This window comes from Callorhinus ursinus, unplaced genomic scaffold, assembly GCF_003265705.2.
Source record: "Callorhinus ursinus isolate GAN/ISIS: 27379988/994484 unplaced genomic scaffold, GSC_fseal_2.0 scaffold20, whole genome shotgun sequence".
Classification (NCBI taxonomy): Eukaryota; Metazoa; Chordata; class Mammalia; order Carnivora; family Otariidae; genus Callorhinus; species Callorhinus ursinus.
Window position 1 is genome coordinate 32,661,429 of NW_027397082.1, and position 13,062 is coordinate 32,674,490.

General features: G+C 36.0%; 1 protein-coding gene across 4 annotated transcripts in view; it reads right to left on the reverse strand.

Annotated features, from left to right (window-relative positions):
• Nucleotides 1-5,028: 5,028 nt before the first annotated feature.
• MAPK8 (mitogen-activated protein kinase 8) overlaps nucleotides 5,029-13,062 on the reverse strand; it is a 113,163-nt gene continuing 105,129 nt past the window's right edge. For 3 of the 4 annotated variants that reach the window (XM_025880977.2, XM_025880978.2, XM_073904520.1), the window contains exons 10-12: nucleotides 12,705-12,768; nucleotides 9,464-9,541; nucleotides 5,029-5,190 (exon numbers count right to left, since the gene is read on the reverse strand). In XM_025880977.2, the coding sequence (XP_025736762.1) occupies nucleotides 5,045-5,190; nucleotides 9,464-9,541; nucleotides 12,705-12,768 (288 nt within the window). In that variant the 3' untranslated portion in view covers nucleotides 5,029-5,044. Of the gene's footprint in view, nucleotides 5,196-9,463; nucleotides 9,542-12,704; nucleotides 12,769-13,062 lie in introns of all 4 variants that reach the window. The other variant, XM_025880980.2, reaches the window with a different exon arrangement.

Genomic DNA, 13,062 nt, shown 5'->3' on the forward strand with positions numbered 1-13,062 from the left:
CTGTGATAAGACAGACTGCGTGCATGCACCAGGTTGGCAACCACATCGGCTGATGGAGCAGCAGTGATCACGTAAAGACAAACCCCCTGTCCTGGACTTTCCTCAAAGCAGGGAAGTTTGAGTGCAGGTGAGGGTGGGGACAGCACGGATAAGCTGGTTTTCTGGAGCAAGAGTTGAGCAAGATAGAGGAGGGTCGTCCTACAGAGACATCCTGGCCAGCACAGGCAAAGAGAATATACACATATGGCAAAGGGGAAAATACACTCACAGCTGAAATCCTGAGTTTATTTTTAATTAGATCCTCTTTAAACTTATTTTTACCAAGTGGCCATGATGGCTGCTCTCCCACATGGTTACCAAGAACTAGGTTAAAGGCACTGAAGAAAATTCCTTTTAGATAAAGTTTCTCCAGAGATTTTAAACACAAGAAAACGAAGACTAGACAAACCAGGAACCCAGGGTGATATTTTAGGCTCTTCACAATCTGTATAAATCCAAATCTAAGAAACCTGCCCTAACACTACTACCCCTTTAATCCCAATCCACAGGAATCTTAAGATTGCCCAGAAAAACTTTTTACCACAAATTTAATTTTGTTTGCAATGAAAAAACTCTTAATTTCATATTTTTCATACCACTTTTTTCTTTTTTATTTAAAATATTATAACCAATTAACATACTAGGTAACAATGTTTACATTCCAGTGGTGCATGTTTAATGACTAGGGCATGAATGATTAAAAACCACAATAATTATCTCAGCATTCCCTACAAAGTGCCCCATTTTGTTTTGTCTAGAGGAGAGGAAAGGAGAGGAGAGGGAATGGAACACAGGGAAGGAACAGGAATGAAGAAGGAATGGCATCATAGAGGGAGAAAAACAAATGTCAATTATCATATGCGGTTTCCAGGTTTTAAAACCCGTTTAACAGGATAAACTGTAATGAGAAAATAGATGTCACAGTCCAGGTAGACAGCTAGTTCAGTTTAACTTCATCATTCAGCTAAAAGATTAAGAGCTTCTCAAAAATATACCAAATATCGGGCCTACAAAAGTAATTTATTTCTTCGTAAAATTTACTAAGATTTATTCCTTTTGTAAAATGTAAAGAATGGACTGGTATCACGAGCAGGTTTCTACTTATAAAAACAGACAGTAATAATGTCCAACGAACACATCTAACACAATTTTCCAAGATATACAGTGAAAGATTTTCCACGTGAGTCTCTCTTACTGATGCAAGGTATGTATTTTACACACTTACTGGTTTTGTGTCAACATTGGCTATAAAGTATTTAACACACATGTATAATTCACACTCAGTAAAGAGCTTACAATAAGGGCAATAGCTTACTTGGGAAAGCATAGAAAATTAGTGTGAGGTAGTTCAATAAAAACCTAGTTTAATTTGTAAATTATTGTGAGAATAGAACATTGTGCAAAACTAATCCACAGGTAATATTTCTCAGAAGTTTCAGGAACGAAGAGAATCTAAACTAGAAATGGCCAGAAACTGTTACTCTTACGAGACTCTCCTTAAGAGCACTTAACTAAGAGCAGTTAGTTTGAAATTAATTAGGACTTTTGTTTTCCTTGAGTTTTCTAATCGTACCCCAAACTATACATTTCTGCTTCAATGCCCTTTACCTCTTCATCTTTCTTGCTATTAAGGAAAAATTAGTTTCCTCTGATTCAGGAAAAACCTAAGAGAGATCATAGAAACACAATGTACACTAACATGTAAAGGATATGGAGGCAACATTTAAGAGGGCTGCTAATGACAGAACAGTGGTGTTTGCTTTTTCTACTGAGAAGAGTTTACTGGGGTCATGGGGCTTCATGCATTCACTCTACAGCTAATGTGTGACTAATGAACAACACTCACAAACTACAACAGTATTTTTGAAAATAGACTATGTCTTTACCTCAAAATGTTGTGCAGGCTTGTGCCTAGGCAACACTGAGTAGTTATGTCTTCATATGTATAGCACATACTGGCCGACAGTGTAAACCAAGTCTTATCTGTAACCCCAAAAGTTTCACTTGCCCGCTTCTGATCTATCAGACACTAATGTCCTCTTCACCTTCATCTTTTTAGACAAAACAGCAGGATTAACATGGAAGAGAATAATGAAAGGGCTTACAGTAAAGTTTGCTGCTTTGCATACCATCAAGATTCTCTGTACTATGAAGGGGGCTGTGTGGTAGCCTCCTCATTTAAGAGGCTGGCATTTCTCTTAGGAAGTCTGGTGTGAAGCACTGTGCCTTGAACCAACCTGGAAGAGTGCATACCAGGAACGATCAGCAGCCAAGGGTGTGTGACAAAACGAGAGAGAACTGTTCAGCAAACAGTATGAAAGAGTTGAGATGCTCTATTTATGTATATTATAATTAAGCAATCCCAACAACAATTATTTTACAAATGGTCAGTATACATTAGAGAGTAACAGAGTAGTAACCAGGAAGAACTATGTAGAAAGAATTAGTGTCTTTCCTATAAAGCTGAATAATAAAATGATAGAAAGTTGAATAAAATAATTTTCTGACAGTAAGACAATGGGTATATTAAATATATAATGTTGAAAAACCAAAGTTATAAGAGAAGCAAGGTGGCTTTACATAAGTACTGCTTGACAGAAATCTTATTTGTAATTTCTTTAAAAAAAAAACACACACAAATGTTTAAGATGTTTTAAAGGTTCAAAAAGCTTGTAAAATAAAAAGAACCAGTATATCTTTAGCTTAACAGATTTAAGAGACGAGGGAAAGCTGTATTTAGATACTGCATTTTAAAAACCCAGGGCACGCAACAATTAACAGCCTTTGTTTTCAGGATAGAATTTGTTCAGTATTTTAGTCTATGCTAACTAATAAGAGTCGCTTTTCTCTGCATCAGCTGAAGCACGCTGGTTGGCAAGGGGGAGCTGGCATTGAAGAAATGATACAGTAAGAACACCTGGTTTTCCGTGCTTAAGCAAGACCTCTAATCAACAGAGATGGCTTACTAGAATCAAACAGAAAATATGGGAAACTTCGGAAAGCATGTCAGTTGTTAAAGTGCAACAGTGAAATAATCTATCCCAGGGAAAATAAAGCTGATTAACTGCCAAATATAAACTAAGTACACACTCATGCTCAAATTTCTGCTAAAATCGTAAATCCAATTCTGTTTCTATAATTCAAGAGGTGTTATAGTTTCAAAAGTCTAATTTGCTTAATAAAATTAATGCACCATGTTGTATGAGTAGAAAAGGGATTGATAAAAAGGCTGACAACTTCAAGAGGCTAGAAATCACGACTTGAAACTGTCAAAAACAAACTTGCTATTTCAAAGCATAGAAAAAGGCTAATGTATTTTAATCCTAAATATTGCACATTAACAATAACCTAAAATACCTAACTCAAAAGGAATTTTGCACTAAATACACGAATAACATGCCAGGCGAACTTTCAGACACTGCATATTGAGATGCACCAGTTCTTGCTCCTGTTGGTCATGAATTCCCATGGACTTTCTGCCTAGAACCTTGTCACTTACTTAAGTATGCATTTCCTAGTTCATTACATGAAATCCTTCTTGTTCCAAAAATAACAAAAGGTGCCTGGGGGCAATACAGAGAATGTATTTCAGAGATAATGAGACTTCAATGACATTTACTTAAGAATAATTCAGTTGTGGAGAAAGAATCCTGCAGGTATAAAATGTAAACAGTTAACATACACTTGTCAGGAGCAGCACCATTCTTACACTACTCAACATCCACATTGCATGTTTTATTGAAAATCAGGTATAAAAAAACAAAGACTCAGACTAAATAACCACCACTTATGCCTGCTCTGCTCAATGTGAAGAAACAGTCCTTAGAAAATGATATCCTACATATGGCTGTGTGCTACTATTTTCAGATGAACGGTATATTGCTCATTTGATACATCACCTACAGAAACTGAAGTAGGCTTTGGAACCTCCCAACAGCTAGTATAAATATGATTATGCTACAGGTAGAATCAAATGGCCAGAAACACCTTGAGAACTGGTGCTCAACTGACTGACACTGTGACAGGAAACCAGAAAGGTCCAAGGGCCTGAGGCTGCAGGAAAGGGAAAGACCAGGCTCTAGACCACTGCTGGGACCTACAGCCTGAGTAGATTAACTCAGTGTATAGAAAAACAGGCTCATAGCTAGTAGAAGTGAACCATCTGTTTATTTGCATTGAAATGTATTATTCATGAAGTATCCTCTTGACTTTATGTGATCATAAGCTTTGAGCATGCCACAAATTTGCAGAAAATACCATATTCTTTTTACTTTACTTTTGTTGTGTGGGGTGGGGGAATAGGAGGGCGGTAGTAGATGCCCAGCATCTTCAAAGACATGCTCTGAGTTATTCTGCCATTTAGATGATGGGGCTTTTGCCAAAAAACAATGTAAGATACCTACCAATTGTAATTAAATTAGGATTGGCAAGTAGCAAATATTGGAGGTTTTTTAACACGTTCATCATTTACAGTAGTTATTCCTGAATACAACTGGCTACAGGTTATTTTCCCTCACTCCTCTGGGGTTATTTCATTGATAAGCACATAACCCTGAAGGATAACATCATGAACAAAACATTTGAAATAAAGTTCTAATAAAAAAAACTATAAAAATCTTAAATAATTCATGATATAGGCAAGTCACCACATAATAGTTGCTTTGATAAACAAAATCTTACAAATTCAGTAAAAAAAAAAAATCAGCAGCATAAGATAAAGCAAATATGCAAATTTTAAACCATGATAAAATAATTAGGTTTACATTATACAGTTAATTACAGCAAAAATACAATACAGTTTTGTTGCTGTTTTAAAACACAACTTAAGTTTTAAATTACATCACTTGAAATTAAAAAAAATAAACTACTTTACTACAAAATGAATTCTACATTTTTGAAAATCACTCAAAAATAAGACCACTGAAGTTTTCAAAGTAGTTCTATCAATGACTCAATGACTCCCCACCCCCCCCCACCCTACCCCCCCACCCCGAGGCCCAAGTAGTCATCTACAGCAGCCCAGAGGTCCGGCTGATGCTTCTAGACTGCTGTCTGTGTCTGAGGCCAAAGTCGGATCTGTTGACATTGAAGACACATCATTGACAGACGATGACGACGATGGATGCTGAGAGCCATTGATCACTGCTGCACCTGTGCTATGAGAAACAAAACAGCAAATCAGTTGCAGACAGAGTTGCACACCAAGCTACCTATACTGTACTGGCTACCTCTAGTGGTCAATAAGTTTTTTCCTCTTGGCTTTGAAAAGGCTCATTAGGTTGTGCGTGAATAATACTGATAATACACGGAAGACTGTCTGTACTGCATTTTGTTGGGAGAGAGGATCTCAAAGAGATATATGACCCACAAAGTTAAAAACTACTGCCCGCCCTACTAAAAATGACTTACGTTGTCTTCTCACCATAAACTCCAAACAGTATTCTGGTACATCTATTTTTTTTTTTTTTTTAAGATTTTATTCATTTATTTGAGAGAGAGAGGAAGAGAGTGCATGAGTGTGAGAAGGAGCAGAGGGAGAGGGACAAGCAGACTCCCTGCTGAGCGGGGAACCCAACTTGGGGCTCCATCCCAGTACCCTGAGGTCAAAACCTGAGCTGAAGTCAAAGTCAAGACACATATCCTACTGAGCCACCCGGTGCCCCCTGGTCATCTTGTTTTAAAGCAAAAGCCAAGACAAAGGCTAAAATCATTTTACAAGAAAGGGCCCTTAGAGGTTCAACTGTCACAGTTTGCATGAGGTTACATACATGACTTGCCAGGGTCACTAAAATGCCCTAGAGTCTTGTTATTTTTACTCTAATAAATACTTGATAAAAGCAAATATGGATTTATTAAACAGATCAAGTAGGGCAAGACTGGGGCACCTGGGTGGCTCAATTGGTTAAGCGTCTGCCTTCGGCTCGGGTCATGATCCCGGGGTCCTGGGATCGAGTCCCACGTCGGGCTCCCTGCTCAGCGGGGAGGCTGCTTCTCCCTCTCCTCTGTGCTCTCACTCTTTCTCTCCCTCAAATAAATAAGTATTTTTTTTAAAAAAGTAGGGGGAGACTGTTTCCTTTAGTGAAAGTATAGCTAACAAGCATTTCCTGGATTAAAAAAAAAAAAAAAACAGGAATATATAACCAGTAGAGAAATTCTTTCAAGGGAGTTGGGTTAGGAAATGGGAGGGAATGTCATGGGGGGTGGGAAGTATGTTAAAGGTGATTCATGTTCCAGGTTAAGTACTTTTTTATGGTATTTCTGAACTATGTGATCACTAAATAAGGGTCATTCGAAATATGAGTTTATTAAATAATGCAAGTTATACAATAGTTCTTAAGAACACATTTATGGAATAAAAGCAATGGTTTCCAAATTTTTAGCGCTGAATTTTAGGCATTCAAGGATGCTAAAAACAAAGCCAGTTGATGGACTCTGAGAAACAAACTGAGGGTTTTAGAGGGGAAGGGGTGGGGGGAGGGGGTTAGCCTGGTGATGGGTATTAAGAAGGGCATGTATTGCATGGAGCACTGGGTGTTATATGCAAACAATGAAAAATGGACCACTATGTCAAAAACTAATGATGTACTGTATGGTGACTAACAATAAAAAAACAAACAAAGCCGGTTGAAAACCACTGCTCCAGGACCCAGCATCTCAGTGTTTGAAATTATCCTACTATTCTGTCTAATGATGAACAATAAACACTTTGGAATACAAAAGGTCCTCTGGAGCTTGTCTTCAAATGCAACAAGGAAATAGCCAGGGGCATGGGAATAGGCAAATCTTGAGGGGGCTGGGAGATAAAAAAGAATGGAACCATTAGGGACAGAGCAGTTGACACAAGGTAAACTGAATAAAAAAAGCAGACTGAGTACACTTCAGGCCTGACCCTCTACTTCAAATTCCATCCCTAGGACACTAGAGAATGTGCCTGTTCTGACTGAAGAGTACACAATACCACGGCTAGCTTTGAAGACTGGTACTGAAATATTCAAATTGTAAAAGGGTTCCACCAAATATACATTTTCATGCCTCTATTTTTAATCCAAATATCATTTTATCCAAACTTCTTAATCTGATAAAAATTAACTTTTATTTATTTTATTTTTTAAATTATTTTTAGGGTAATCTCTATCCCCAACATGGGGCTTAAACTTACAACCCTCAGATCAAAAGTTGCATGCTCTACCGGACTGAGCCAGCTAGGTGCCCCAAAAACTAACTTTTAAATGCATTAAACATTAAACAGTTAACTTTTTAATCTGAAAATCAAATACCTACGAAAAGAAAAGTACTTGTTTTTTTTTCCGAACTTTAAAGCAATCTAGGAAATTCTCAAATATCTGAATGGCAATAATAGGGAAAATGGTTAATTTTGGGTAGCTGGGTCATTTCCCTCTTAAGTGAGTCTCTATACCCTCAAAGGCATGCAAACTCACTGTAATATTAGCCAAACCAAAATAAAGATAGGAAAGTGGGAAAAATATATTTCATTTTTATTTTTTATTATCTTTTAAAGATTATCTATTTGACAGTGAGAGAGAGACAGCGAGAGAGGAACACAAGCAGGGGGCGTGGGAGAGGGAGAAGCAGGCTTCCTGCTGAGCAGGGAGCCCGATGTGGGCTGGAACCTGGGATCCTGACCTGAGCCAAAGGCAGAGGCTTAATGACTGAGCCACCCAGGCGCCCCTCATTTTTAAAAATCAAGTTGAAAGGGTATTGTGATTATCTGATATTCTAATTTGTCAAAGACTTCCTTCTGTTTTTGCATATAATCAAGAACTGAATACTTTTATAACAGGTTGATTCACTAACACTTTTCTCTATAAGCTATAACTGAGAATCCAGAAAATGTCTAGAAACCTAAAAACTTACAGTCCTGTCCTTTCCACTTATTTTATAACCACAGTCAAGTGTTCTTTAAGACCCAATTTCTTTAAGAATAGATACAACTGCTCTATCTCATGAAATTAAATTTACTGAAACATTCAACACTTAAGATGTACCACTCATTAGGATAGCATTCTGAAGTATAAAAGTCTCCCAAATAACGGACGTTTCAAATCCCACTCGAATTTCCAACATGAATAATTTACTTATGCTACTACTGTACATCAATACAAAGCCAATTAAGTCCGCTATTAAATCATTTACAATATAGCTTTTGTTACAACTAAACTGTAGGTAAAAGCTGTCAAAATCAATTTATATTTTCAATAGAATCTATATTATAATTTGGAAAACTCACTCCTGATCAAGGATTTAAAAAAATAAAAAAATACAAAAACTAACAAATATAACCAAAAATGTTATAGAAAGCCACAGAAATTATTTAAACAAATGTTTATATTACAACAAAATGGGCATTTGAAACTATAGTTAAAAGTCTTACCCATAGGATATCCTTTTTTCTTTTTTCTTAAGATGTAGAAGAGTTTTAGAGGGATGATTAAAATGACACTGTTTTACTCAAATTCAAGACCTATCTGTACTTGGCCTTCAATGTTCAATTCAAATTTCATCTCTTTCCTGAAGCTGCCCTAACATCTGTAGCCAAAAGTCTCTGCTGCCAGCCAAAGGCCATATGGGATGCTGGAAAAACCATGCCATCTGAAGTTACTGGTAAACATGGCTTCTTCAAGTAGCAGCTTTTCTATGTATTTGTAATTTTATGTTCATTTACTTTTTCTGAACTTTGGTTTCCTCATCTGTAAAATGTGAATAATCCCTTCCATGAGGTCTTAGGTAAGGCTTGAATGAAATAAAGTACATAAAACCACCAGTGCCTGTCATGTAGTATGTACTTAATATATACAAGTTACCTGCCATTTAACTTTTCCCCCAATGCTTTATGCTTTTATAAGGGCTAAAATTAAATATAAGCTAGCTTATGATAAAAGAAAATGTTTAACTCCTGCAAACCAGTTTTCTTCCTAGATATGGAATGATTTCTAATGGCACTTTTAATGTTACTGCCTTAGCTTTTAGCAAATTAAAAAATACTAAAATGAGAAAGATGGTAACTTGGTATCACATGTACCAAATTTTTCAATGAAGCCTTAGTTCATCCAAAGTAAAGACTGTTAAAATCTTGGTAAGTATACTGAACTGTGAAAAAATTCTTCTTTAAAGAGAACAATGCCAACAGAAAAAGGTTTTAAATTTCTCTTCTTCAGTGGAATGTCAGTTTTATAGAAAAAGATGTAGATTTTATGAAGTCAGTTACCAATATATTAGTATGATGTATTGATACAAGAGCGTACCAGTGCTTTCAAATTTAACTACCCAAGTTGTATTCCCTATACTTCTTAAACTTTGAACAAGAACTGTGGTAAATAGGGGGAAAACTGCAGGATTCATGAAACTGAAGATTACCACAGAAGAAGTAAACTGTAACCTTAACCAAGCTTATATTGTAACCAACCTAAAGGAGAGGGCTGCCCCCTTATAACTCCATTCTTGGTTCTCTCCTCCAAGTCCATAACTTCTTTGTATATCAACTCTGAAAAAGAAGTGAACAAAAACAAACTTTTCAAAAGTCTGAGAGCCAATCTCACAGATATCTGTGTTTTAAGTAAAACATTTTTATACATGTTAACTATTTCTAATAGTGTCCTTTCAATGGCACAGAGTCCCTTAAGTGTCAGTCTGAGATTCAAAGGTGTTAGTAACAATTCCCTGATCCTGAACTATGAACTAAACTAAAAGAAAAAAAATCTCTGCTATAACTAATGTTTCTAAAGTTGGATTAAGGATAGTGCTCAGGTTAGAAGCCTTATCTTTTTTACTCCACCAGCATTTTGTACTATACCATATCATCTTACACATCATACTACAAATGCTCAGTTCTATCTCAGTGAGGGCTTGAATCACATTTGTCTTATTCACATCTATTTCCTGAGCTGTGGTATAGTACATCAGGTGCTTATCCAGATATCTGTTAAAAGATTTAAATGCAAGCATGTATGGAAGCTTCTTTAATCAGAATGGAATATAAATACATTTTTATTTTTTAAAAAAGCAGGTAGCTACCCTTCAAATCCTTATGACTTGAAGCATGACATGCTATCACAGTCAATATTTCTCCATGGAAATCTTTTTTTTTTTTTTTTTTTTTACTAGAGTTCTGTATAGGTGGACTGTTGTGAGAACTGCTCCAACTGAAGAGAGAGCAGATGCTGTCCTGAGGCCATATGTGCCTCCTGCCCTATGTCAAGTGTGATGCAGTTTGTGGGTCTGAATGTCTACTTCAGAAGAACCTTCTAGTGGATGTTACATCACCATTATTCATCTTCTTTGGGTCATGGAATCCTATGAGAAGTGCATAAGAGCAATGAACCCTCTTCTAAGAAAAATGTACAAGCAGAAAATGTTCCAAGAATTTCAAGGTATCTAATTCCTTAATTTAAGCTGATAAAGAATCTGATTATAAGGTAAAGTAAGTGGATATGTCAGGATGAAAAGGAGCTAAAGACAGCTAAGTGTGCTTGCTATGGTAATCTTTTTCATCTTAGAAGGAGGAAAAATAGGAAGTCTGGATAGAGGAAAGAATGGAAGATGCTTTTCTTGAAAGCAACACAAAGGAATGGTAAGTATTTCAAATAGGATTTTTTTAAAAAAGAGAAAACAACACCCATTTGTGAAAAGGTATTAGGGCATAGGAACCAAAGCTAATTAGGAGTACTAACTAGGGAAAGCAACCTGTAAGCTAATGGTTCTGGCAATGGATTTTTCTTTCTATTATAATGCTAAAACTCTTAAGCAGATCTTAAAAAAGGCAGTTTGTGGGTAAATGAGCTGCACTTGGACTAGGAGAAAAAGATACAGAATAAAGGTAAACATGTTTAGAGTAATCCAAAATCACAGATACATCTTTATACACAAACAAAAATACAGCTGACTCTTCAACAACACAGGTTTGAAATGGATGGGTCCACTTATACATGGATTTTTTTCAACAAATATACGTACAGTACTGTAAATGTATTTTTGTCTTATGATTTTCTTAATAACATTTTTTTCTCTAGCTTACTTTATTATAAGAATACAGTATATAATACATATAACATACAAAATATGTGTTCATCAACTATGTTATTAGTAAAGGTTCCAGAAAGCAGCAGGTTATTAGCGGTTGTTTTGGGGGAGTCCAAAGGTCTATGTGAATTTTTGACTGTGTGTGAGGGAGCAACCCAACCCCTGCACTGATGGAAGGGTCAACTGTATTATGTTTCACTAATTTTAAGATGCACTTTTTCCAGTTAATATCTATGAAATGGAGTTGCATCTTATAATCCATGATGTAGTGCAACTGGTAGTGTTTTAGTGGTATAATTATGTGTTTTACAATTAGTGGCTGATTAAGATTACAAGAAACACATAAATGTCTATTGTAAATGTAATGATATATAAAAATATCAGGTAAGATATTTTAATACATACTTTGGTCCACAATTACATTCTTGTACATTACTTATTACATATACAGATGTACTAGGTTCTACCCAATTCTATCATTCCGGTGGGCTCTAGAGAGTCTATATGTTTCCCAAAAGTTAACTCAGAGAAAACTAATCTTGGTTATTCCTAAGAAAAAAGAATCAAATTCATTCTTCCCAAATAGATTCATAGATGGATCACTTGTTCAGGTTTATACCTCCCCACTACCTTTAGCCTTTCCAACTATTTAGGTACTTAAGCTCTTAATAACATGTCTTTTGTCTCCATTTTAAGATCAGGTAAAGAAGGGACCAAGTGACTTGCCCAAAGTCACGTAGCTAAAAGTGGTCAAACTACTAAATGACAACAAATCAAATGGAAGTAAACAGGATCTAAAAATTGTCTGGCCCCAGTGATCCAGGGAATCTTTTAAAGAAAGAAATATTTTAACATTTCTATGATAGTCAGTGCATTATTAATGTTTACCCACATTCACAAAGTAGAACTACTATATCAGATTCATAAAGATTAAAAATTAACTCACTCTGTTGGTGAGGGCGGGGGTAAAAGAGACATTCCTACACAATGCTGACAGAAGTATAAACTGCTATAATTTCTTTGGAGAGTAATTTGGAAATACTTGAAAAATATCCTTTGGCCCAGCAAATCTCCTTGTAGGATTTTTCTTACAGGCATGTTATCACGTGCACAAGAAGACTGCAGAGTTGTCTGTAACAACAGACTGGACACAACTTAAAGCTCTTCAAGAGGGAATTGGAAACAGAAATTGTGACACAGCCATCAACAGAACACTAATCACCTATTAAACCAAATAAGCCAGATACGTGGAGCAAGACAGAACAATCTCAACGATAAATGACTATATCAACAAATCAAGTGTGCACAGTATACCACCATTTGTGATTAACACAGAGTGGGAGAGGAAAAGAGGGAGACACCAAACACAAGTTTGTACATCTGTACACTATGGAAGAACATAAAAATTCCGGAAATCATCGTGTCAGGGTGGGAAACCTGAGAGACTGAGATTAAGTCAGGGACAGAAGGAGACTTACTTTCTACTTCTGTAAAAATGTTAATAATGTTTTTACCAAATATCAGTTATGAATAATAGAAAATATTTTTAATTTCCTTCACATGAATAAATCAACATAAAGATCCATAAGCTCTTCCAGTTTCATCTCTAAGAATTTGGTGAATGTTACCTTTCCATTCTTCTATTGTATGTTCCCTTTCATCTAACTGCTTGTCAGGTATCTTTGGTGGTGGCTGAAAAACACAAGGCAACAATAACAGAGTCAGTTTATTGGGAGTATATAAATTCTTTATAATTATTTGAATTATTAGCCAGGCAGAGACTTTCAAACATACATCATTATTAGACCAACACTGACCAATCACCAACAGCCTTCTTCTGTAGAGACTAGTTTTGGATGACGTTTTCACGATAGGAAAAAAGATGTTTACTCTTTTTCTTTTCTTCTAGTTTTTGAAATTGTCACATTTACATCACAGAATTGTGCTATGCTTTGGACACAACAGTTTGTTTTGTAACTAGTCAGA